Raw genomic sequence first — 27,741 nt, 5'->3', positions numbered from 1 at the left:
TGTGTTCATTACTATAGCAACAGATTACAGGTATGTCCTTTCAGAACCATCACGATCGGTAGAAATTAAAGTTTCAAAGACCCCTTGCAACCCAGTCTCAGAATTTGTATGAATGACCTACACCTAACCCAGCCCCTAAACCTAACCAACACAGGGGTTTAGACAAATCGTACTAAAAATCGTACAAATGAGGTTGTACAAATTATTAGCCACCTCGTAAAACATGTACAAATTGGTCGTGATATAGCATTGTGTATCGACCTCGAAAAACGAGGGGTCTGAGAATGTGGGGCTCTGGGTGTGGGACTGTAGATGCAGCAGGCTCCGAGTCTGCAGCTTCATAATGTTGCAGTTTTTATCTTTTAATCAACATATTCTGTCCTACACCAACTAAGCACACATTTCCTATTATGTACGTCTATGAAAGATGATCGAACCAATCAGAGTAGGTATGGGGAGGGGCTGCACGTGCAACCACACCCCAGGTGCAGCCCCGCCTGCAGGCTGCAGATCCATTTGTCCCTTGTGTTTCAGACTTATGATGATATCGGTCACTTTCAGTTATTATATCTGTACAAACACAGTGCTTTATGCTGCTTTATGTTGCAAATCATTTTATCTGATTATCAGAATCATAAACACGCTGATTTGTACCATAAACAGTTTTACCATTTACTGCACTTTTTTATTTCAGTCATTTATTAATAACAGCTAATGAATCTGAAGCCTCACATATTCACAAAAAAAAAATAAAAAAAACACCTTGCGTAATGTGGCCAGGAGTTTACTGGTGACCATAAAACTCATATTATCATCATGACAGGGAGAGAAATGTTTTGCACATTTTTCTTCAACAGATACCAATGAAATGACATGCAGACACAATCATAAACATCAGAAATACTTCTGCAGTGAACTAAACCCTCAAAGTGTTTCAAGATCATGGTTGTGAGGTTGTGGGGGATTTTATCTTAAAGCAGAAGCCAAAGGATGTGGGATCCACAAACAGATAGTAAAAGATAGAAATGATTACGTACCAGAAGAGCTGCTGATCTCTTAGATTACACGGTGCATCTCTATCAATTTCAGGCCATTTCACAACATTCAGTGAACATATTTCACAGTGCATCTACTGTATGCTCTTACTCAAACAAGCGTCTGCTTTTCTGTGATTTTTGTGATGAATGCAGGATGAAGATTTGAAAACAGTTTAACATTAATTTAATATTAAAATGCGGATGTCATCTTTCTTGTATGTGTTTACACAGCATGTTTCTCTGCATATCTTTCACACATATCTTAACACATATCGGTTCTGTCAGCAGTGCATGTGGGTGGAAACCTCAGAGAATAAGGAAGCAGATATGTGAGAGAGACTGATGGGTGTTTGTGCTTGTAATCACAATTTACATTAAGGTCCACATTTCATCAGCTCTTGCTCTCTCTGGATTGTGATCTGATCTGGTTTTTCTCTCAATATCTGTGAGACTGAAGTCAATCAGGAATGAGGGCCTTCATCATCATCTTCATCACTCTCTGTCTGATCTCAGGTCAGTTCTTTACTGGTTAAATAATATTTTATATGATATTGCCCAGGTTGATTATATAATAACCCAGAGCAAATGATCTTGTGTGTGTCAGGTCAGGTTCTGTGTTTTAAAGTGATCGGCTGCTCTGGAGGGAGTGTGATGTTCAAGTGCATGAAGACAAACCAGAGAGAGTCTTCTGATCAGTTTAAAGGAAAGTATTTCTGCAGAAACAGAGACTGTACGACAGGAATCAGTACTGAGACTCGGCACCGCTGGGTTAATAATGAGAGATTCGCTCTGTATGACGATGAAAACAGAGGATTCTTCTCCGTGTTCATCAGGAAGCTCAGCAGAGAGGATGCTGGGAAATACACATGTGGAAACAACCATGAATGGAGTCGTGATGTTGAGTTAAAGGTGAACAACAGTACGTATGAAACTTTTTAACTTTCTACAGTAATTATTTTTACTATAGGACTATTTAAAGGTGCACTACAGAAGACTGTTTTACTGTGACTGTGCAAGTACACAAGTCATGAGTCACAACAGTAATCTTACAATAATGATTCATAATTTGAACTTTTGAGTCAGATTATATTGGGAGAAGGTCAGCTTTACATCATTCATGTCATTCCTACAGACTTAAGTGTTCAGTTACATTACTTTTTTTTTTTTTTTTTTTTTAAACATACCTGCTAAAAACATTGTGAGAACAATCCATGGTAATGTTCTTAGAAAATTTTTAGAACAAAAAAATTCTAGCTGGGTTTACATGGCAGTTCAATCTAATGTTATCCTACAAAAAAAGTGTGCATGTTTGTGTGGAGTGTGAAGCTGAACAGAGATGCACTTGGGCTCATTTGATCTTAAAACACTTCCTCATTTTTGGTCATACAGATAAGAGTAATGCATCTTTTGTATCTGTAAAGCCTCTAGGTTTATTTGTGTGCACTCAGAATAGTGATTAAATTTAGCTCTTTTGTAAAATAATTAAAGCGAACATGTGCACTTTCAGCCGTCTCAGACTCTGTGAACTTGAGCGCATCACTTCAAAACTGGATGCTTGTTTTTTACAGACATGACAAATATATCTATAGAGAGTGAAACTTTTAAATGAACCACTTCAAACAGAAAACAAATATTCTCAAATTATGTAATCTCTAGGAAACATGCATACAGGTGCTGTAGAGATGAGTCAGTGTCGCAGACTTCATCTCTTAAACCCAAAACAGAAAGCACTAGTGTAGCAATAAATTAAAACGTTTATGCAGTACACTCTAAGTTTTTCCCTAACACATTCATAATTATTAAAATTGCCATATATATATGGCAACAGAATATTGTGCTCTACAATATTTCTATGAATAAATCTCTGACATAGACTATCAGCCAATCACTGTGTGCATAGTAAGTATGCTGACATCATCCATAGCAACGAGCTCAGCCCCGCCCCCTACACTCACAGAAATATTTCACCCAAAATTTAAGATTTATGTAATTTTATTACATAACAAATTCCCATTTATATTTTTTTCATAATTTTAACACAAATCTACCAAATAAACTTTATACGATTTATTTTTATTAGGATAATAAAACCTATTTATTTTAAATGCATAATCCTCAGGGTTTATGTAATTAGTTTATGTAAAGTGTAATTATTCTTAATTAATAATAAAAAGTTTATTTATTTAAAATACATAAAGTTTATTGTATAAATTGCATAATAATTAAGAGAACTAAATCAGGATAATTAAAAAAGTTAAATAATATTTATTTGAATCATGTTTAATGTATGCTTATATACTAAACCAAATTAAACAATGCATCACATTTATGCAATTGTTTCCCCATCTTATAATAAAAAATAGAATTAGACAAACACAAAAACAACTCTATTAGGTTATTTGTGAACTTGCCCTCTGTGCAAAGTTACGTCCAGTGGACGTCTTTTTATGTCTTTGCAGACGTTGAAAATACATCCACTGAGGAGTCAGAATTAAAGTTTTTATGACGTCTTTTTTTGACGTCTTCTGTACGTCCGATTTAGACGTTCACAGAACCTCCTTACAAGGTTAAAAACTAGTTCAAAAGTGGTCAGCGGAAATATTTTAACATCGTTTAAGGTTCATTTAGACATCATTTATACTGTTTCTGGACCAAATCAACACTCTCAGGATGCATTAGATTTAGACTCGTGTTATTTCAATGTAATTTCCAGACACTGTGTTTGTCCTAAAATCAAGAAAATAAAATAATCTTCAATAAATGTGATGCATTGTTTAATTTGGTTTAGTATATAAGCATACATTAAACATGAATAAATAGGTTTTATTATTCTAATGAAAATAAATCGTATAAAGTTTATTTGGTAGATTTGTGTTAAAATTATGGAAAAAATATAAATGGGAATTTGTTATGTAATAAAATTACATAAATCTTAAATTTTGGGTGAAATATTTCTGTGAGTGTAACTCTTAGCTTAAGTCTTCTCTCTATTCCTTAGTAAAAGTTTGTCTCAGCAGCTTGTGAATAGGTTTTAAGAGAAAATTCTTAGCTAAAAACCTTTACTGCTATTTAGGAGAACTCTTAGTGGTAAGATGAAATGTTTTGTGATCACGGACCCAGATGATTTTCTGGATATATGTCTTGCAGGATGTTAATTTTTCTGTCAATACATCTGAATGAAGAATGACATATCTGCTCTGATCACAAGGAACCATAAATATACCTAAAAACAAGAGAGAGTTAAAAATGAACGGCAAGAAACATGACACTGTATCTGTCACACAGAGATGGAGATAGAGAGATTGAAGTTCCCTGTAGTGCATCTATAATAATACTAATAACATTTTAATATTTCAGTGCATGTCACAATGATTTGTTTAAATCATTTTCAGACTCTTCTTCTTGTGGGACGTCTGTTATCCAATCTGCATATAAAGGTCAAACGATCACTTTCAGCTGTGAATATGAACACAAGTTTGAAACACACACCAAAGTCTTGTACAGAGTGAAGCGAGATCCTGTGTTTCTGCTGAAGATCTCTCAATCATCACAATCATCTGAAGAGAAGTTCATCCTGTCTGACAATCAGAGAGATCACTTTACTGTGACCATCAGAAACATTTCTGAAGAGGAGCGTGGAGTTTATTTATGTGGAGTGGAGAGAGACGGAGAAGATAAACCACCTTCAGAAACATCAATTACTCACATAACCTTCATTAAAGAGATTGAGCTGAAAGTTCATAGTGAGTTTAGATTCATTTTAATAATAATAATAATAATAATAATAATAATAATAAAACTCTAAATAAGAAATGTAAATTGCACCTGACTATTCATACAGTTATTAATAAATCTTGTCTTGCAGGTCAGATATCTTCTGTCCAGGTTGAGGCCTACATCAGTAAATCAGTCTTCATCACGTGTGAATTTCCAGAAGAATTCAAAGAAAACCAGAAATTCATCCAAATACATTCATCACAGAAGATCTCTGTTAAAGAACAGAATCAGTGGATCCATCATGATAGAGTTCACATGTATGATGATACCAGTTCAGGAGTTTTGAAGGTTTTTATCAGTGATTTAACTGAAGCTGATGAAGTAACGTACAGATGTGGAGTGAAAACTGTTAACGATCATCTGTTCATGAAGATCAAACTGAAGATCAATCAAGGTATTTTTATTATTATTATTTCAAGCGGTGTTGGAACCTATTGTCATTGTTAGTGTTCTTGTTCTTGTTTCGCTTGCGAGACTCTGGCAGAGCTGCCTGCGAAGAAGATGTGAAATTTGTCACAGATAAGCGACAGTCTCAACATTTACCACATCACTGTAAAACCCGACAAGTTAACTTAACTCAAACCGTTTGAGTAAACCGATATCCTTAAGTTATGTTAACTCAAACCATTTGACCGATTGCCTTAAACCATTTAAGTTGAAAAAAACGAACAGTTATGAGTACTCTGAACTTAATTCAGTTGAGTTCACTGAAAGAAGATATACATTGCAATTAAGTAATTAAGTGATTAACTGAGTGATAATTGAGCTTTAGTGATGAACAGCTGCTGTTAACAAACAGAATCACTGAAGAAAAGAGAAACACAAGAACTACAACTGACCTTAGTTCATTCTCAATAAGATCTTCTGTAGACGTCTGACAGAAATAAAGTCAGTCTGGTTATTAATAAGTGGAGCTGGTGATGCTGTTTGTGGGGTTGTTTAATCAGATCTTGAGAGATTTCATGTATTTTATTTCAGTTGATTTCATCTAAGGCTGTGTCTGAAGTCAGTTGTAGTAGTTCTTGTGCTTCTCTTTTCTTCAGTGATTCTGTTTGTTAACAGCAGCTGTTCATCACTAATTAACAATCAGCACTTAGTTAATCACTTAATAAATTAATTGCAATGTATAGCTTCTTTTTCTGAACTCAACTGAATTAAAGGAGTCATCACCTCGTGTGATCTTGGATACCCAATGCTCTATTATAGTCTTTCAGGCACTTCTAAAAAAGAAAATTTGAAAAAAAATAAACACAGAGCTCCTCAGACCCTTATTTCTAAAGGCATTATTGTCTCGCGAGATCTGATGCGATGTTATGGCTGTCGTGTATGGACACCGGCCAGTTCATTCTAACACAATGTTTCTTCCTGGTGGTTTCCACGTACCAGTATGCGCTGTTTGATCCGTTAATGTGCATGTTTCTCACTAGATCTCGCAGCGATGTTATTACTTCAGTGGCGAATTCAACGAGCATTTTAAATTCAAATGCTTTCTTTACTGGTCTGGATCTCTTAGCGCTGTGTGGTGTTGCTTGATCAGGCTCGCGCACAGGGCTCGCGAGTCCAGTTTCACAGGTTAAAACTGATAAACGGTCCACACAAACGCTATTAGAGTAGCTCAATTTTGTTCCTTACATTGTGTTTTCCAGATGATGTTGTGGTCGCGATACGCCTTCATTTGAAATAACGAAATTGTGGTCGCCAGAAAAAAATGGTCCAAAGCCTCGTACCGAACGGTTTGATACGAATACGCGTATCGTTACACCCCTAATTCTTACAGAAGCCCCACTAACTGAAAGCTATTTTCAGACTGCATGTTTTGCATGAGTTTGGCTAATAATGTTTAGTGGTATATTGTTTTCATAATTGCATTTAGCAAACAGTTTTAGCCACTGAGCATGGACTCCTGTACCGTCACTACTGTTGTGTAAAACAAAGTGGAAAGATGTGGCTACAGTGGCTAGCATTCATAGAGTCCATTCCCCGTGTTTACCTCGAAGCTAACGTTACATACAATAGCCGCATTAGCAGTTAGCTGTTGTTTGTTACACACAGTAGAGCAATAAAACACAGTCTTACCGTTTCAATTTCAGGCAAGTCTCTGATGGTGGGGATGGCACCTTTTCCCAAACGGAGCTTCGAGGCCAACTTAGCCTGATATTGCCCAAAATTTGTGAATGAATCCTGTGTAAAATGTTTAGCGCAGACACCAAACGATACGCCGGTTGAAAGGGTTGTAGGAAACGCATCATTAAAAATGAATTTCATCCACTGGTCCTTGATAGTTTCGTCCGTTTTTGGTATAGAAAACACATTTGCATGTTGTTTATGGCAGTCAACCACAGAGCAACTCAGGTGTGCACTACGTTTCTCCATCTTTCTTTGTCGAATGAATATGAGGGGGAGAGGGGGAGAGCGGCAGGGCGCGGCTTCCTGCTGCGGTGTCCATATTTGGTATATCCTCCCCCCGTCTTGACGTCAAGTCGGGGCTGAAATCAAAATCTCGTATTTGAGTGCGCGTGCAAACGCGCTGGTTTATAAACCCTGAGGTAAACAAACGCTTCACTTTTAAATATCGGCTTCCCGGCCAGTGTATAATCGTTAGGCAATCATAACATACATTGATTCTCGTGGAAAAGTGCAAATTGTGGGTCATGACTCATTTAAGTTCAGAGTACTCATAACTGTTAGTTTTAAAACTTAAATGGTTTAAGGCAATCGGTTTCGTCAAACAGTTTGAGTTAAGTTACTTGTCAGGTTTTACAGTGCAATCTGGAGTCTGTAACTCAATCCATCTAGCACCAAGAACTGTCTGATTGCATTGAGAAAAATAAAAATATTAATAAACTTTCTGACATTTTTTAATTTACCAAAACCTATTTTTCAAACCTTTCCTAGACAGTTTGTCTGGTTTTCACTGATACTGGCTCAGATCATTGTTAGATCATGCTGATAAAAACTAATTATAAGCTTTCTGCTAGAGCCCTGCGAGGGTGATCCTGCTATCCCCCGCTCACACTGAACTTCTGAACATTACATTATAATATTGAATATAATTTTCATGACTCAGGGAGCTGCTGTCAATATGTGAGGTATTGAAATGGCATTTGTATGAGCACTCGCTGTTCACTTTCACATTTGATTTCGTGATCACATGCACTCAGTGTAAAGATGAGCACATTTTAGACGATATTTATCAAAGAGCTCAGGATCTGTTGAGCATCAAATACTCCTAGATCTTTCAGCCATCTCTGCTTACTCTCGAACCATGATCATTTGACTCTTGCAGGTCCTGGTGCATGCATTTTTTTTCACAGATTGGGATACTTTTACACCGTTTTTTTTTTTCGTGGGCTGAAGGTTTCAAATATTGCATGAAATACAGTTGACATGCAATATTTGAAATGCTTGTATTGAAGAATTTTGTATTCTAACCATGACAGAACTGCGCTAGATTTACATTAACGTGAAATTAAAGCAGGATTTGGCAGATCTTGATTAGGATAAAACCGAAACCAAGCAATTAGTTGTTTGTCTTACTAAACTGGGTCTAGAGGGCCGCATTGGGTTTGGGCTCCCGTGGGCAAGTCAAACATCTGGAAATCATTATTTTTTGTCACTGAATATTATTTTTTTTTTTAGTATTATTTATTTTCTTTTTTGCAATAGCCTGCTAAGCAAGCTTTTTTAAAAAGCATTCAATTTTTTTTTGTATTTATTTTGTTAAAATTATATCTAACATATTTTCAAAGTTCTCCGTGTTTATTTATTTAATGGTAAAGTTATTTTCTAGTTAATTGTTTGGTGCATGTATGCAGTAGGCCTAGCCTGTGTTTAAAAACTGAGGTGCCGCTAGTTGCGGTTTAGTTTTAATGGTTAAGGTTTTTTAATGCTAATTTAAAAAATACCTATTGTTTTTGCCATGTTTGGTGCCTTGGATTAGCATTGGTTATTTCATATTATTTAAATGCAATCATGTTTAAAATCATTTATTCTGGATAAATATTTAGTCTGCGTAACTATTTGTGTACATTATTCACAAGCTCTGAGATAAACGCTGCGGGAGCGGGTGGCTGTGGGTTTAAGGAAACAGTCCCATGCAGGGATCTTATGGGCTAGTTGCATATCTCTGCCATCTTGGATTTCCGGTCTTGCGAGTGTGTGCAAAGATACTTCAGTTATTCTAAACGTTAGTGCAGAGAACCGGAGAAATCCAAATATTACCTTCTATGTGTTTACATGATTTATTATATCACTTCAAATGCAAATAAGATGTACAATGCTATTATTACTATACTATAAATGTTAACTGAGCCAGTGGATTTGAAATTTGTGTACGTTTGGTTCCAGTAAATAAATTAAATACACTTATGTTCCCGAAATAAAGTTGAATTCATGGTGTGTACACTGTAAAAAAAAGAAAAAGTTGCGTCAACTTAAAAAAATAAGGCAACTTATTGCAAGCGCTTTTTTGAGTAAACTTAACAAACGGGGACTAAAGTCCACCCAACTTAAAATAACTTAATATCACAAGTTGTCACAACATAAATAGTCATGTTAACCTAAAAAATATCAGAACAAAATATTTTTGTTTACTGAACACAAGGCCTATTATCTATAAGCATTCACTAATTTTAAAGTGAAAAAACATTCAGCAAAGTATGGTGACCCATACTCAGAATTCATGCTCTACATTTAACCCATCCAAAGTGCGCACACACACACACACACACACACACACACACACACAGTGAACACACACACCGTGAACACACACCTGGAGCAGTGTTCATCATTTATTCTGCGGCGCCCGGGGAGCAGTTGGTGGTTCAGTGTCTTGCTCAAGGGCACCTAAGTCGTGTTATTGCCGGCCCAAGATTCGAACTCACAAGGGTTAGGAGTCAAACTCTCTAACCACTAGGCCACGACTTTATGATTCAAATAGTCTAATTAAAATAATAGACCATAACACGGGTCAAATAACTTGTTTTTTTATTGAAAGTTGGTGTCCAAAGCACAAGGACATACCGAGTCTTGTATATTAACTTCTTTACTCCATGCATTTTACACTGAACTCAACACATGGTACATAATGCATGTTAAATAAAGCCAGTGTTAATTATACCTTAATATGTTAGCAGTCTTGTGGCATGAAGTCAAATGTATTTAACATTTTTGTTTGTTTTTAAAGGAACTATTCCGTGAAAATTACTATATTGCGTATTTTAACATCAACCTAATCCACTGGGCAAAGTTACGTCCAGTGGACGTCTTTTTATGTCTTTGCAGACGTTGAAAAGACATCCACAGAGGAGACAGAATGTTTTTATGACGTCTTTTTTTTATGTTTATTTCTGTCAGACATTTAGAGAAGCTCTTATTGAGAATTAACAGAGGTTTAAATGTTGATACTTGATTCATTTGAAGTCACCATTGTGGTGGAAAGTGTTTGGTTTAGTTGGGATCTTGGTCCAGTTACTTCTTCTTCTTTTTTTTACAGTGTACAGTACACACAACTACATAATGTAGTTTTACCTTACCAGTTAGTACAAATGACTTATTTCTCAAAAATGTTTGTATTACATTTATTATTATTATTTTTTTACGAAATATTTACCTTGTGTGAGTTAGCTGTGATTTATCTTCATAAATGTCCACTTCTTAATTGTGCACATACATCAGTTTGTTTCATCATCGTTTTTCACAATATATTTTATTATTTTACACAACTTTGCATCAAACATTAAAAAAAAACAGGCTGTAAAATTATACAATTAATACATGATTAATATTAATATTTGTTTTATCTGATAATTAATGCTAAATAATTCATAACAATATACATGCTCCTTATAGACAGATAATGATTTATGCTGCAGATCTTTCACAAAACATAAACATTGATAAAAACACACATGAATGCAAACACCGATCTTTTAATTAAAGCAAACCTATTATAATTACATTACGTTCAATTGTACAGTTACAGTTATAAATTATGTTATCAAATAAATTTAATAAACTAGACTGAGCGTCTTGTTTGGCAGTCAGAAACCTTATAATCTTAAAAATAACAATCAGCACAAAATCAACATAAAAATGTAAAGTACTGCATATTTGAGTGTTTTTTTTTTATGAAAAGATCCTTGTGGACTGATTAACCTGACGCTGACGTATGGAGCTAGATTTGTGTCTATTACATGCGAGAAAATAAATGATCTGAGAGAAAAAAAATACTGAGAGAAAAAGTTATCACACTGATAGCTAAAAAGCATTTCATGAGAGAAAAAAATAATAATATTTGAGACTAAAAGTTTTGAGAAAAAGTTCTCAAATTTTCTCACAGAACATAAAGTTTGGGTAAGATGATGACACACAGCTGGCTGAGCAAGTTCAGTATCACTGAAGATTAAACATTAAAACATAACACTCATATTCATGAATGAATGTGTATTATATTATTTGCTTGCTAATGGCTAGTAAAGCTAACCAGCCATCATGCTAGGTAAACTTGCAAACTTACCTGGTTTATGCTATTTTTAAATAAAATGCCAAATGAATGTTTTGATTTACCATATTTTCCTGACTATATTTTTTTCATAGTTTCGCTGGTCCTGCGACTTATAGTCAGGTGCGACTTATTTATCAAAATTAATTTGACATGAACCGAGAGAAATGAACCAAGAGAAAACATTACCGTCTACAGCCGTGAGAGGGCGCTCTATGCTGCTAATTGCTGCTGTAGTGTACACTGAAAACATAGATTGCCCTCTCGCGGCTGGAGACGATAATGTTTTCTCTTGGTTCTTGGTTCTAAATAAATGCTACTTATAGTCCAGTGCGACTTAAATATTTTTTTTTCCTCATCATGATGTATTTTTGGACTGATGCCACTTATACTCAGGTGCGACTTATAGTCCGAAAAATACGGTTGATAGTTTCACGCCTTATTTAGTGAGTAGTGAGCTAGTTTCTACCTTTGCACTTGCTAGCCTCAAAGCACCTGAAGACTAACTGCTTGTTCATACAACCTCCTGTACAACTTTCAACTAACGTTAGTATACATGGAAGGTGGCAACCCTATAGCTAGCTAACGTTAGACAGTGATTGATATACCGTTTGAACGTGTCCCACCTAGTTTTGTTTAAAAATAGTCTTTGTATGGTTGTTGCACTACACGTTTAGCTACACTGCATGTGTATCTTGCAAACTCAGCTACACGGGGCTTATTTTAAATATTTTTTACCATCTAGCCGAGGTCTAGAGCTGACAAGGTAAATTGCAGGTCTAGGACTAACTCTTACATTAGCAACCCACGATTAGCAGGCAAATAATATAATACACATTCATTCATGAATATGAGTGCTATTTTTTAATGTTTAATCTTCAGTGATAGTGAAATTGCTCAGCCAGCTGTGTGTCATCATCTTACTCGTGCTCAACTAAACTAGACATAAGGCAGAGGCGGCATCTGTGCAGGTGAACCGAACAATGGTGTAATGATTCAGTTCGACTCCCAAGCCATGATGATGCTCACCCGACTGGCCAATAGGAACGTGGCCCCGCCCATGACACAATTCTCACAGTGAAAGCAAAATCCTGACACGAGAGCAAGAAATTGCATCGAGAGCAAAGAAAACGTTTAGAGAGAAATATTTTTTTTTTTTTTTGAGAAAATGTTTTCAGACTAATAGCAAAAAAATATATACTTGAAATATTTTGAGAAAGATTTTTTTTCTCAGAAATAATTGTAAAAATTTAAAATTGTCAATTTTTTGTGTTCTATGAGAAAATACTTTCTCTCAAAACTTTTTTTAGTCTCAAATATTATTTTTTTGCTATTGGTATGAAATTTTTTTTTTCAATTATTCTTTTTTCTCTCATGAAATGTTTTTTTAGCTATAAGTGTGATAACTTTTTCTCTCAAACTTTTTTTTTCTCTCAGATCTTTTATTTTCTCGCATGTAATAAAGACACAAATCTAGCTCCATATTGACGCTTTCAGTTAAAGGAGTCATGACATGAGAAATCTAATTTACCTTGAGGAATAAGTGGTTTAGTTTATTTTTAATGGCACACCAGATCATGATCGTAGAGTTTTGTTTTCTAATCGAGGCACAGTGTCACGGAGAGTTCACAAAGAAACATTTGCTGAAAGATAAATCTGTACTAGATCTGACTGCAGCTAAATCACACATTTTTTTTCTATTGTTTTTGTTTCTGAACACTTTCTAGCAGTTAAAATGAGGGGAAAGATTTTTTTTATTTAATATTAAGTTATTGATATATTTTTCATTGTTTTTGTGTATAGGTGATCATTTCCCTGAATCAAGTGAATCAGCTGCTGTTATTGGTGAAAGTGTGAAACTCAGCTGTAATTCCCCTGAGAAACAGCAGTCCATCAAACACATCTGTAAAGAGAACAAGAAGAAGATCTGTCAGAACATCAGTTCATCAGAGAAGCAGCGCTTTGAGTTTTCTGACAGTACAGCAGGAGTTTTTACAGCGAGCATCAGTAATGTGAGACTGAGAGATGCTGGAGTTTACTGGTGTGGAGCAGAAACCAGACACAAGCATCTGACTTCTGTTTCTCTCACCAATAAACATCAACTGATTTTAACCAGTATGTACAGACACCACAAACCATGCAGTTCAGTCATAGATGCATGTATTTCACAGTGTATTAATACATCTCTGTTCTCTTTGACTATCAGTGCCTCCAGTGATCGGACGTGAAGGAGATTCAGTCCAGATCAAATGCCCTTATGATGAAAAACACACTAAAGAAATGTGTCTGCGCAAAGGAAAGTGTTTGAGTAAAGAAGTAAAGTATCTGTGTAAAGGAAAGTGTTTCACTGAAGATGCTCAAATTATCATTCGGTCAGATGAAGATCAAGTTAAAAACCCAAAGATTTCAGTAAAGGACGACACTGAACTCAATCTCTTCACTGTGAACATGACTGAGCTGAGAGCAGAGGATGCTGGGAAATACTGGTGTGCAGTGAAAGATGTGTTTAATCTTCCCATTGAGCTCATGATCATCAGGAAGGACGGTGAGGATGAATCTCAATGTTTCTGCTCATTCTGTTCTCAGACTCATCATGTTTAATGTTGTTTTCTTCAGCGATCACTCATGAAGCGTCTGTCGGAGGATCAGCGTCCATCAGCTGTAAACACATCAGGAAACAAACACAGAGGTTTTTCTGCAGAGGAGATCAGCCCAATATCTGCTTCAGAGACGGAGTTCATGATTCATCAGATAACAGCAGATTCTCTCTGACTGAAGAAACCTTTACTGTGAAGATCAGCGATCTGAGAGCAGAGGATTCTGGGAAATACTGGTGTGCAGAGGAGAGCTCTGGGTCCTTCATATTCACTGAAGTTCAGCTACACGTGACCGGAGGTAAATCACTCTTTCATTAAAGGGATAGTGTGACCATAAATGTAATCAATGTAATTAATTATTTTTTACTAAAACCTTGTAACTAATTACTTTGTAAGTTGACAATACTGAGCAGCAGAATACATTGCTTAAAAATATTACTTTTTTCTTCAGATGAGCACAAAAGATGATATTGTGCATGTGTGATTTTTAATGCAATGCAGTGAAAGTCAATTGGGTCCAATGCTGTTTGATTACAAACATTTGTCAAAATATATTTCGTGAAAATAAACTCAGAGTACAGATTTAAATACAGAATTTAAGCAACATGGGGCTCAGTGCATGATGACCATCACAAAATGTCCAAGAAATCTTATCTCATTGTGGTCATTTCTTGGTGGGCTGTCCCTTTAAAGCAGAATGTTGTGTTAAGTCTGCAGCTTCCGTGTGATGAGTGATGAACAGAGTCATTTTCACACCAGATTTAAACCACAAACACCTGTTTAACTTTAAAATTGGCCTTGCAACAGAAGGGCCTCTCAGATCCCCTCCTCAGGGTCAGAAATTAACAGGAGCTTAAAGCAAAAAGTCAGTAATTCAACTCAAATTGTGAAACGCGTTTATTAAATAAATTCAGTACACCCAGACTGAAGTATTTTTAGTCTTTGGTTATTTTAATTATGATGATTTTGGCTCACATTTAACAGAAACTCACCAATTCAACATAAAAAAAAATGTATATAGTGAAAGCAAAAAGGAAGTGGAAGGAAAAAGTGTGGAAGAAAAAGATGCACAACCAACCGAGAGAACCACAGCCTTATGAGGATCGTCAAACAAACTGGATTCAATAATTTTAGAGAACTTCACAATAGCCGTGTTTCCACTGTAAGGCTTAAACCGGGCGTGCTAGTGTGTGCCAGGGCCAGTCGCGTTTCCACTTTCACTTCCGGGGCTTGATCGTGCCTCGCTGGGGCTTCCTCGGGGCCAACGGCCAGGGTTTTTTGGCCCGACGAAAACCTTGGGCCAAAGCGGGCCAGCTGGGGCTAGAGGAGGGGTTATGAACAAAGGCGGAGTTTCTCGGCGTCTGGAGAGCATCAGCGTGGATCATTTCAGAAAGATAACTATCGGGCGCCGCATGTAAAGCTGCTCATGCTGAAAAAAGCAGCAACATTTTGTCACATTTAGCTTCAAACAATGTAAACAAAAACGGTATGAATTTTTTGACGGTCACTTTTTAGCACATTTACAACAATATTTATCAACTTAGAGATATTTTAAATAGTTAAATATAAATATTAAATGTTAAACCTAAATGTTAAATGTTAAATCTAAATGTTAAATCTAAATCTAAATGTTAAATCTAAATCTAAATCTAAATGTTAAATCTAAATGTTAAATCTAAATCTAAATATAAAATCTAAATGTTAAATATAAATCTAAATGTTAAATATAAATATAAATATAAATGTTAAATATAAATCTAAATGTTAAATCTAAATGTTAAATCTAAATCTAAATGTTACATCTAAATGTTAAATCTAGATCTAAATGTTGAATCTAAATGTTTCGGGTGAAACTAAATATTTAGCTAATATGCAAATTCAAAATGCCGGAAGTGCCAAAAAAAAAAGCTCGATGAGGTCAGTGTGTGTTTATAGCATCGTGTTAAATAAGGAACGAATAAAAATCATCTCATCCGAGGAAATTGACTCTTGGACATGTATTCTCGTTATAATGACTACCATATTTTCCGGACTATAAGTCGCACTTTTTTCATAGTTTGGCTGGTCCTGCGACTTATCAAAATTAATTTGACATGAACCAAGAGAAAACATGACCGTCTACAGCCACGAGAGGGCACTCTATGCTGCTCAATGCTCCTGTAGTTTTTATATTTTTAATACTCCACTAATGTTTTAATATTCCACTAATGTTATTTTTTTTTTATAGAATTAGAAAACCCCAAATCGTTATCTCTATAATATTTTTTCTATTATTTTATGTGATTTTTTTTTCTTGAATAGAATCTCATATGATGACCACGTTACATTTTTATTTACTGTTTTATGGCATTATGATTGTTATTGTTAAATACAACCGTCTTACCCTGATCTTTTATGTTATAAGTTTGGCAATAATAATAAAAAGAGGTACAGGTGTATTACCACTTCACAGCATTACTAACTCCACAGTCCAGTACAGTTTCTCTCAGCGACTCTGCAATGTCTGCACACGTCGAACAGCTGCTCGAAGATCTCACCTTTGGAGAAGACTGATGATTTTATACTCTAAAAATGTAAGTAATACTACTCAAAAATGAAGATTACCCCATAATGAACTGCATCCTTTGCCCACCCCAACACTTACATGCAATAATAATGATAAATGCCAACCAATAATTATATACATTTTTTTCCTTAAAATTACATTTTAGTAAAAGAAGCTAAATGTATTTTCTGTCGTGACATAGCTATACATGAATATACACTAATGCAGTTGATGTGAATGCATCAGTTTTCAGTCAAGCAATTAATACACGAATAGATAAAATATTTATATTTTATTTACTGACAAGAAACATGTTTAAATGATTAAAAGAATGTATAAATGTTAGCATCACAATAAATGCATACATGTACAAGTCAACAACACATGATACAAAGCTTCATTCAAACTTACTGTTCTAACAATCATGTATTTACAGATGGTGAACCCCACATCTTACTACAACCCGAATTCCGGAAAAGTTGTGACGTTTTTTAAATTTTAATAAAATGAAAACTAAAGGAATTTCAAATCACATGAGCCAATATTTTATTCACAATAGAACATAAATAACGTAGCAAATGTTTAAACTGAGAAATTTTACACTTTTATCCACTTAATTAGCTCATTTAAAATTTAATGCCTGCTACAGGTCTCAAAAAAGTTGGCACGGGGGCAACAAATGGCTAAAAAAGCAATCAGTTTTGAAAAGATTCAACTGGGAGAACATCTAGTGATTAATTAAGTTAATTGATATCAGGTCTGTAACATGATTAGCTATAAAAGCTTTGTCTTAGAGAAGCAGAATCTCTCAGAAGTAAAGATGGGCAGAGGCTCTCCAATCTGTGAAAGACTGCGTAAAAAAATTGTGGAAAACTTTAAAAACAATGTTCCTCAACGTCAAATTGCAAAGGCTTTGCAAATCTAATCATCTACAGTGCATAACATCATCAAAAGATTCAGAGAAACTGGAGAAATCTCTGTGCGTAAGGGACAAGGCCGGAGACCTTTATTGGATGCCCGTGGTCTTCGGGCTCTCAGACGACACTGCATCACTCATCGGCATGATTGTGTCAATCCATCCATCCATCCATCTTCTTCCGCTTATCCGGGGCCGGGTCGCGGGGGCAGCAGTCTAAGCAGAGAACCCCCCCCCTAGACACTTCCTCCAGCTCTTCTGGGGGGACACCGAGGCGTTCCCAGGCCAGCCGGGAGACATAGTCTCTCCAGCGTGTCCTAGGTCTTCCCCGGGGTCTCCTCCCAGTGGGACGCGCCCGGAACACCTTCCCGGGAAGGCGTCCAGGAGCCATCCGGAACAGATGCCCGAGCCACCTCAGCTGGCCCCTCTCGATGTGGAGGAGCAGCGGCTCTACTCTGAGCTCCTCCCGGGTGACTGGGCTTCTCACCCTATCTCTAAGGGATCGCCCAGCCACCCTGCGGAGAAAGCTCATTTCGGCCGCCTGTATCCGGGATCTTGTCCTTTCGGTCATGACCCAAAGCTCATGACCATAGGTGAGAGTAGGAACGTAGATTGACCTTTCTTCACCACGACAGACCGGTACATCGACCGCATTACTGCAAAAGCTGCACCGATCCGTCTGTCAATCTCCCGTTCCATCCTTCCCTCACTCGTGAACAAGACCCCAAGATACTTAAACTCCTCCACTTGAGGCAGGAACTCTGCACCAACCTGAAGTGGGCAAGCCACCCTTTTCCGAGTGAGGACCATGGCCTCGGATTTGGAGGTGCTGATTCTCATCCAAGCCGCTTCACACTCGGCTGCAAACCGTCCCAGTGCATGCTGAAGGTCCTGGCTTGATGAGGCCAACACGACAACATCATCCGCAAAGAGCAGAGACGAAATCGTGTTGTCACCAAACCTGACCCCCTCCGGCCCCTGGCTGCGCCTAGAAATTCTGTCCATAAAAATCATGAACAGAACCGGCGACAAAGGGCAGCCCTGCCAGAGTCCAACACGCACCGGGAACAAGTCTGACTTACTGCTGGCAATACGAACCAAGCTCCTGCTCCGGTCGTACAGGGACCGGATAGCCCTTAGCAAAGGGCCCCGGACCCCATACTCCCGGAGCACCCTCCACAGGCCGCCGCGAGGGACACAGTCGTATGCCTTCTCCAAATCCACAAAGCACATGTGGACTGGTTGGGCAAACTCCCATGAGCCCTCCAGCACCCTGTAGAGGGTATAAGCTGGTCCAGTGTTCCACGGCCTGGACGAAAACCACACTGTTCCTCCTGAATCCGAGGTTCTACTATCGGCCGGATTCTCCTCTCCAGTACCCTGGCATAGACTTTCCCAGGGAGGCTGAGAAGTGTGATCCCCCTGTAGTTGGAACACACTCTCCGGTCCCCCTTCTTAAAAAGAGGGACCACCACCCCGGTCTGCCATCCCAGAGGCAGCGTCCCCGACTGCCACGCGATGCTGCAGAGGCGTGTCAGCCAAGACAGCCCCACAACATCCAGAGACTTCAGGTACTCAGGGCGGATCTCATCAGGTACTCAGGGCGGATCCCGTTGCCTTGCCACCGAGGAGTTTCTTGACTACCTCGGGGACTTCAGCTTGGGTGATGGACGAGTCCACATCTGAGCCCTCAGCCTCTGCTTCCTCAATGGAAGATGTGACAGCGGGATTGAGGAGATCCTCGAAGTATTCCTTCCACCGTCCAACGACATCCCCAGTTGAGGTCAACAGCTCCCCACCTCTACTGTAAACAGTGTTGGTAGGGCACTGCTTCCCTCTCCTGAGGCGCCGGACGGTTTGCCAGAATCTCTTCGAGGCTGACCGATAGTCCTTCTCCATGGCCTCACCGAACTCCTCCCAGGCCCGAGTTTTTGCCTCCACAACCACCCGGGCTGTTGTCCGCTTGGCCTGCCGGTACCTGTCAGCTGCCTCAGGAGTCCCCCAAGCCAACCAGCCCCGATAGGACTCCTTCTTCAGCTTGACGGCATCCCTTACTTCCGGTGTCCACCACCGGGTTCGGGGATTGCCGCCTCGACAGGCACCGGAAACCTTACGGCCACAGCTCCGAGCGGCCGCTTCGACAATGGAGTTGAAGATCTCTCTGACAGGAGACTCGGCCAAACGTTCCCAGCAGACCCTCACAGTACGTTTGGGTCTGCCGAGTCTGTCCAGCTTCTTCCCCCGCCATCGGATCCAACTCACCACCAGGTGGTGATCGGTTGACAGCTCCGCCCCTCTCTTCACCCGAGTGTCCAAGACATACGGCCGGAGGTCGGATGAAACGACCACAAAGTCGATCATCGACCTACGGCCTAGGGTGCCCTGGTGCCACGTGTACTGATGTACACCCTTATGCTTGAACATGGTGTTCGTTATGGACAAGCTGTAACTAGCACAGAAGTCCAATAACTGAACACCGCTCGGGTTCAGATCAGGGGGGCCGTTCCTCCCAATCGCGCCCCTCCAGGTGTCACTGTCATTGCCCACGTGGGCGTTGAAGTCCCCCAGTAAAATGACTGAGTCCCCAGTCGGAGCACTTTCCAGCACCCCTCCCAGAGACTCCAAGAAGGCCGGGTACTCTGCACTTATAAGGGAAGAATGGGACCAAATTCCAACAGCAAAACTCCAGCAACTCATAGCCTCATGCCCAGACGTCTTCAAACTGTTTTGAAAAGAAAAGGAGATGCTACACCATGGTAAACATGCCCCCTCCCAACTATTTTGAGACCTCTAGCAAAAATCAAAATTGAAATGAGCTCATTTTGTGCATAAAATTGTAAACTTTCTCAGTTTAAACATTGGCTATGTTATCTATGTTCTATTGTGAATAAAATATTGGCTCATGTGATTTGAAAGTCTTTTAGTTTTCATTTTATTATAATTTAAAAAATGTCCCAACTTTTCCGGAATTCGGGTTGTATCATCTCAACACAGCTGTTCTGATTCTGCTGCTGCGCTGTGCTTCACAGTCTCACTCTTCTCAACGGGGATGTCGTTGAGCAACAGGATGAGGAAGACCATGATGTCGGCTCTCTGAACCACACAACCTTGAAGCAAGAGCAGAAGAACACGTGCAGGACAATCTGACTGCTGCTGTGTCTGCTCCAAACAATCGTGTGCCTGCTCTCCACGAGCACCACTACCTTTAAAACATTTACACATAGTTTACAAGTACATGCATTAATTTATTACTTTTGTAGTGGGCTAAACCACTGAACTGGTTCAAAACCACCAGTATGTCTGTGAGCATGGCTCTTTTCTCCAGGTGGATCAGAGGATTGTAGGCCCCTGTAATAAGAGCACTGTCAATGACTTCAGATGAAAGCTCCATCACATTTTTTGATGATGCTTTTGAAGCTTCTGAAAGTCAGCCTTCATTGTATAAACAGAAACCAGCAGAACAAACTTTACCAAAATCAAATCCTCAGTGTCTTGTGGTCTTTCTCTAGATGCTCTCGCTGCTCTGGGGTCACTGATGAGACAGTGAGAGCTGGAGTGATGGAGCATCTCATCCATATCTCTGGACCATTTCCAGATGCTGCAGTGGACTTCTCCATCCTCAGTGCACACACCAGTCTGCAGACATTTTCATAACACTGTAAAACCCGACAAGTAAACTTAACTCAAACCGTTTGAGTAAACAGATTGCCTTGATTTAAACCATGTAAGTTTTAAAACTTTGCATTCAAGTAATTAAGTGATTAACTGAGTGATAATTGTGAATTAGTGATGAACAGCTGCTGTTAACAAACAGAATCACTGAAGAAAAGAGAAATAAAGTCAGTCTGGTTATTAATAAGTGGAGCTGGTGATGCTGTTTGTGGGGTTGTTTAATCAGATCTTGAGAGATTTCATGTATTTTATTTCAGTTGATTTCATCTAAGGCTGTGTCTGAATTCAGTTGTAGTAGTTCTTGTGTTTCTCTTTTCTTCAGTGATTCTGTTTCTAACAGTAGCTGTTCATCACTGATTCACAATTATCACTCAGTTAATCACTTAATTGCAATGTACATCTTCTTTCAGTGAACTCAACTGAATTAAGTTCAGAGTACTCATAACTGTTAGTTTTTTCAACTTAAATGGTTTAAGGCAATCGGTTTCCTCAAACGGTTTGAGTTAAAATAACTTGTCAGGTTTGAGTGAGGCTGTGTCTGAAGTCAGCTGTATTTCCTTTCTCTCTTTTCTTCAGTAATTCTGTTTGTTAACAGCAGGTGTTCATCACTAAACTCAATTATCACTCAGTTAATCACTTAATTGCAATGTATATCTTCTTTCAGTGAACTCAATTGAATTAAGTTCAGAGTACTCATAACTTTTAGTTTTTTCAACTTAAACGGTTTAAGGCAATCAGTTTCCTCAAATGGTTTGAGTTAACATAACTTAAGGATATCTGTTTACTCAAACCGTTTGAGTTAAGTTTACTTGTCGGGTTTTACAGTGTACACAAACACACACACACACACAATACAAGAAGTAATTACTTTATTTTTTTGTTTCAGGTATTTCCTTTTTTCCCCTTTCCTTGCAGGTCCTGCTCCACCACAAAAGATATGCAGCAAATGCACAGAAATCAACAATAAGAAAAGTGCTGTTATAACTCTTTGAACTTACACTAATTAAAATGTTTCATTTATTTTTGTAGTGTACTTACACAAATCCTTTTTGATGGCAGCATTCCTTCATCAGTCACTCTACGTACAGCAGATAAACATAATCTGTTCCTGTAACATCCAGACAAGAGTCAGTCTCCTCTGTGATGTATCTGTGATATACTGCATCTGCATGTTGAGTTAGTAAATGATGTAACTCGCTTTTTATCCAACACAAATGTTTCTAAAATTATCAATATTGCAAATGGACAAATAAAATAACCTGTGTATAGTTACTGTATGTAGATTTGTTTGATTAAATGACTTACACTCATCTAAAGCAGTGTTGACAACAATGAGTGAACTCAGATGCCTGTTTCATGTCTGTTAAATGTGCTCACCTGCAATACTTATCAAAGACTATCCTGTCAGATGATAGACATTTAGTAATAGTCTTCAAGATGTATATATGGTTTATGTAAATTCACTTTTGAGTCGTGAACTTAATGGAGCTCCCCTGTTAGTTATTCATTATAAAACGTGTTTTTACAGCACAATCACAAATATGCTATATTATGTAAGTAACAAACAGGGTTTCGATTAAGCCTGGATCAGGCCATGGCTCAATTAGTCTTGCCTGTGAAACCGGAGGATAGCGTCTTTACACCTTTTGCGTATATGTTGCCGACTTTACACCTTAGATTTAATAGATTATTAACTCCAAAATCAATACCAATGTATGAAAATAACTTGTACTCTTAAATTTAAATAATTATTTAGTGAAAAAATATTTTCTCACCATTGTAACTCACAGCAAGCTGTCATATTCGTCTTCTTCCCAGTTTAATGGCGGTTGGCATCCAGCTTATTGGCGCAATACCGCCCTCTTCTGTTCCGGAATGTGGGTCAGATAATAAAACTAAACGTACACATCTCTCACATTGTTCCCTAACATTAATATCTACATACACTAGCGTACTCTTCAAATACAGTTTCTCCAAACGTGTTTGTTATTTTAGGTAGTCATTATCAAGATAATCCATGTCCAAGAGTCAATTTCCTTGGATGAGATGATTTTTATTCATTCCTTATTTAACACAATGCTATAAACACACACTGACCTCATCAAGCTTTTATTTTGGCACTTTCGGCATTTTGAATTTGCATATTAGCTAAATATTTAGTTTCACCCGAAACATTTAGATTCAACATTTAGATTTAGATTTAACATTTAGATTTAACATTTAGATTTAGATTTATATTTAACATTTAGATTGAACATTTAGATTTAGATTTAACATTTAGATTTAACATTTAGATTTATATTTATATTTAACATTTAGATTTAACATTTAGATTTAAATTTATATTTAACATTTAGATTTAACATTTAGATTTAAATTTATATTTAACATTTAGATTTAACATTTAGATTTAAATTTATATTTAACATTTAGATTTAGATTTAACATTTAGATTTTATATTTACATTTAGATTTAACATTTAGATTTCGATTTAGCATTTAGATTTAAGATTTAACATTTAGGTGTAACATTTAATATTTATATTTAACTATTTAAAATATCTGTAAGTTGACAAATATTGTTGTAAATGTGCTAAAAAGTGACCGTCAAAAATTCATACCAGTTTTTTAAACATTGTTTGAAGCTAAATGTGACAAAATGTTGCTGTTATTTTCAGCATGAGCTGCTTTACAAATGGCACCCAATAGATAACAGCTTTAAAACCGGTATTAAAGACTTATTTAAATAAGGTGAGCTCAAAACTCACTTTCAGTCAGAAGCGTGTGTTTGAAATAACGCGATCCAATGTGAATTACAATCACCATACAAGGCAGAAATATTTTAAGTGATGTAAAAGACTGTGCACGCTGGGCATTAACATTACCATAGTAAACATGCTAAATATGACCGCTTGAAAAAATCACACGTCAGCTTCTTATTCTCTATCACAATCATGTTATTTAGTAACTTATATTATCTGTCATAAGTCTCGTCTCGAAAGTTCAGCTCCACGTAGCCTATCATAAAAATATAATAATCTTTTTGTTCGGGAGCTTTTATAAAAATAGAGATATCATTATCATTCATTCTAAATGTGACGGCTACTGTGGCTACAATTAAACAGAAACTGACTCGACTGAATAAGCAGGCTATTTTCATAAGTGTTAAAAATAAATAAATAAAATAGAAATGAATTTATTTCTGTGTGATTAATTTTGAGTCCTGATAAATTAATTCATTATGATCAATGTATCATGTATTCTGTAGTAAAACATCGATGCTTTTGAATTTGAATATTTAACAAAGCATGCAAACAAACAACCGCTTTTATCACGCTAGTTCCAGTGACTTATTTCTTAGTTTTCTGATAACTTCTCTTTGTTGGTGAAATGATGAGGTTGCATGATGTTGTTCCTGAGAGGCGTGTAAAGGGCGTGTTTTAGTGACGCGCAGCGGAGCTTCAGGCCCTGACTGTGGAAACCCTGCGCTATTCTGGCCTCGATGCTACTGGCCCAAGGCTATTAGCCCCACCGGCCCGCTTTAAGCCCTGGCTCGCACTGACCCCACAGTGGAAATGCGGTTAATGAATGGACTGAGACTGGGGTCAAGACATCAAGAGCCACCACACACAGACGTGTCAAAGAATTTGCAGAACCACAGACAACATCAGAGGCATATTACCTGGGCTAAGGAGAAAAAGAACTGGACTGTTGCCCAGTCGTCCAGAGTCCTCTTCAGATAAGAGCAAGTTTTGTATTTCATTTGAAAACCAAGCTCCTAGAGTCTGGAGGAAGGGTGGAGAAGCTCATAGCCCAAGTTGCTTGAAGTCCAGTGTTAAGTTTCCACAGTCTGTGATGATTTGGGGTCAATGTCATCTGCTGGTGTGGGTCCATTGTGTTTTTTGAAAACCAAAGTCACTGCACCCGTTTACCAAGAGATTTTGGAGCACTTCGTGCTTCCTTCTGCTGACCAGCTTTTTGAAGATTCTTAGTTCATTTTCCAGAAGGATTTGGCACCTGCCCACACTGACAAAAGCACCAAAAGTTTGTGCCCATGGTGTTGGTGTGCTTGACTGGCCAGAAAACTCATCAGACCTGAACCCCAGAGAGAATCTATGGGGTATTGTCAAGAGGAAGATGAGAAACAAGAGACCAAACAATGCAGATGAGCTGAAGGCCACTGTCAAAGAAACCTGGGCTTCCAGACCACCTCAGCAGTGCCATAAACTGATCACCTCCATGACACGCTGAATTGAGGCAGTCATTAAAGCAAAAGGAGCCCCAGAAGGCCAACAATTGACTGAAAATGTTTTTATTTTATTTTTTATTTAAAAAAAATTTATTGGTCTTATGAAGTATTTTAATTTGTTGAAAAATGAATTGGTGGGTTTCTGTTAAATGTGAGCCAAAATCATCACAATTAAAAGAACCAAAGACTACTTCAGTCTGTGTGCATTGAATTTAATACACAAGTTTCACAATTTGAGTTGAATTAGTTTCACTTGCTTAGTCACTAAATAATTTAGCCATTAAAAAAAATAAATAATAATAATAATTTGACTAAACCATTCAATGACTCACTAGACTTAAAACAACGATTTGCCCTATTACCTTCTGGCAGTTTAAATGTCATTTAAATGTAGCTTTTAATAATAATAGTAATAATAATTAAAATAAATCAATGTGTGATTTCAGGCTTTCCTGTGACAGCTGTGGTTTCTGTCGGTTTGATCCTGCTGGCTGTGGGTTTAGTGCTTGTGTTGTTCAAAATAAAACTCCGCAGTAAACATGGTGAGAGATAGAAACACACTACTGAACATTTAATAAACCAGAGATTGTCACCCTCTGCTGGTCAGAGTTACACAGTTAAAATCATCTCCATTTTCTTTCTCTCAATCACACACAGACATCATTTCATCAGAAAGAAGAGAGGCAGGAGATCATGAAACTGTGAGTGTAAGAACTGATCTGTGTTTAAACATGTGAGATGTTTGAATGAATACTGTACCTTTCAATTAAGAGTTCATGATTGTGGGATTTTACTTCTTGCAGGCTCAAGAAGAGAGTCAAGGCTTAGATCCTGAATCAACTAATCTCTATTCGACAGTTCGGTCACCCACAATCCCCTCTGATTCAGAGAATCCACTTTACTCCACAGTTCAGTTACCCACAATCCCCTCTGATGGGCTCCTGTACGCTGCTGTCAGTTTCCAGAAGCATGAAGAGTCTCTCAGTGAAGCTACAGTCAGATTCAGTAAAGAGGAGACTCACTGTGATTACGCATCTGTCAATCACAACCTCTCGCCAAATTAATATTACCAATGGATTGTTGCTGAAGCTGAAATGTTTCTCTGTGCCTTAAAGGAACAGTCCGACTTTTTGGGACTTTAGCTTATTCACAGTATCCCCCAGAGTTAGATAAGTCCATACATACCTTTTTCATTTCTGTGCGTTCTGTAAGTGTTATTTGACGCACCCACCGCTAGCCTAGCTTAGCACAAAGACTGGATGTAAATGGATACTGGTAGCATAGTAATCCCAATAAGTGACAAAATAATGCAAACATTTTCCTATTTACATGTTGTGATCTGTATAGTCACAGCGTGTACAAATAACAAGGCTATATGAGACAGAGAGCATTTTTATTCATATAAATATGGGGAACTATATTCTCACTAGGCGTAGGAGCACAGCTAACGTTACTTGGGCGGAGTGATTAGCGCAGCACACGAGACCGTAAACAAAACAAACGTGACTAACTAGCTAGACGTGACTCGTGATCATGGTTGACTTTGAGGAATTGTCAGACTCTGATGAATTTTACTGTGTATTAAACCAAGATCCAGAACCATATAGTTTTGAGCCAGAATACACAGACGAGGAGTTACAAACTTTGGAAGCTGTAAGACGAAGGGAGAATCACAACGAACACGGACTGGTGGTGTAAATGTGGAACATGCCAACCTATGCCGACAGAAACCGAGTGCCTTTGTTGTAATGAATGGGACCGGGTATTGCCATCAATGTCAAGGCTTGATGACAATCAAAATATTTGCGTCACTACCACGGAAGATTTCTCTGCCCTAATACACCCGGCAGTTGTCTTTTTTTTTCCCATTGTGACAAGATCAACTGGAAGAAACGCCCCATGCCGAGTGAACCTAATGGTCAGCTATCCACCAAGTAAGTGATTTTGTTATAATGATCATTCATAGTTCAATGAAATTGTAGTATAGCCATTGCATACAGTGTGTCACAATAATAACAATAAAGGCGATACATGGATCCCCTATTCACGTAATAGTGTCACTACTAAGGTTATATTACATTAGCCTGGCACTGTTACAGTATGGCTAATGTTAGTCATCTCAAAACATAACGGAACACTTACCGCAGTAACAGGTGATCCAATTTGTCCTGTCTTTATTATCGATGGGATGGCTGTATCCTGTAGCACAAATTTCATGGTCCGTGTGGCAACTTGCATTTTTTCAAAATAGTTGTCTACAGTAAAATGTTCAGAGCAAACAAAATACTTTGTGATGGTGTTTACAGGTGTGTTTGGATCTATGTCGTTTATGAGCGTTTGTGGTTGGAATTCTATGAAACATCATAGTATTACCTGGTCTCCCGTTTATTGTTGCAGTTCTTTACAATACAGCGAAAACCCATGATTGTACACTATAAATCTA

General features: G+C 37.8%; 1 protein-coding gene across 1 annotated transcript; it reads left to right on the top strand.

The window, feature by feature from the left end:
- Positions 1–1,338: 1,338 nt before the first annotated feature.
- LOC132144157 (polymeric immunoglobulin receptor-like) lies at positions 1,339–26,375 on the top strand. The gene is made up of 10 exons (XM_059554918.1): positions 1,339–1,550; positions 1,642–1,956; positions 4,430–4,780; positions 4,903–5,208; positions 13,123–13,434; positions 13,526–13,864; positions 13,936–14,214; positions 25,745–25,840; positions 25,956–25,999; positions 26,102–26,375. Exons 1-10 carry the CDS (start codon positions 1,505–1,507, stop codon positions 26,360–26,362), a joined length of 2,349 nt encoding a protein of 782 aa, XP_059410901.1. The 5' UTR covers positions 1,339–1,504; the 3' UTR covers positions 26,363–26,375.
- Positions 26,376–27,741: the final 1,366 nt, after the last annotated feature.

Source organism: Carassius carassius, chromosome 7, assembly GCF_963082965.1.
Source record: "Carassius carassius chromosome 7, fCarCar2.1, whole genome shotgun sequence".
Taxonomy (NCBI): domain Eukaryota; kingdom Metazoa; phylum Chordata; class Actinopteri; order Cypriniformes; family Cyprinidae; genus Carassius; species Carassius carassius.
The sequence above is the reverse complement of the archived record's forward strand: the minus strand, read 5'-3'. Positions and strand labels throughout refer to the sequence as shown.

What these genes read in the sequence shown, in the direction of transcription:
- LOC132144157 (XM_059554918.1), top strand. Translation starts at nt 1,505, where the DNA reads ATGAGGGCCTTCATCATCATCTTCATCACTCTCTGTCTGATCTCAG. An exon ending in ACATCAACTGATTTTAACCA is followed by an intron (nt 13,435 to 13,525) that starts GTATGTACAGAC and finishes TTTGACTATCAG; the next exon opens with TGCCTCCAGTGATCGGACGT. An exon ending in AAAACTCCGCAGTAAACATG is followed by an intron (nt 25,841 to 25,955) that starts GTGAGAGATAGA and finishes AATCACACACAG; the next exon opens with ACATCATTTCATCAGAAAGA.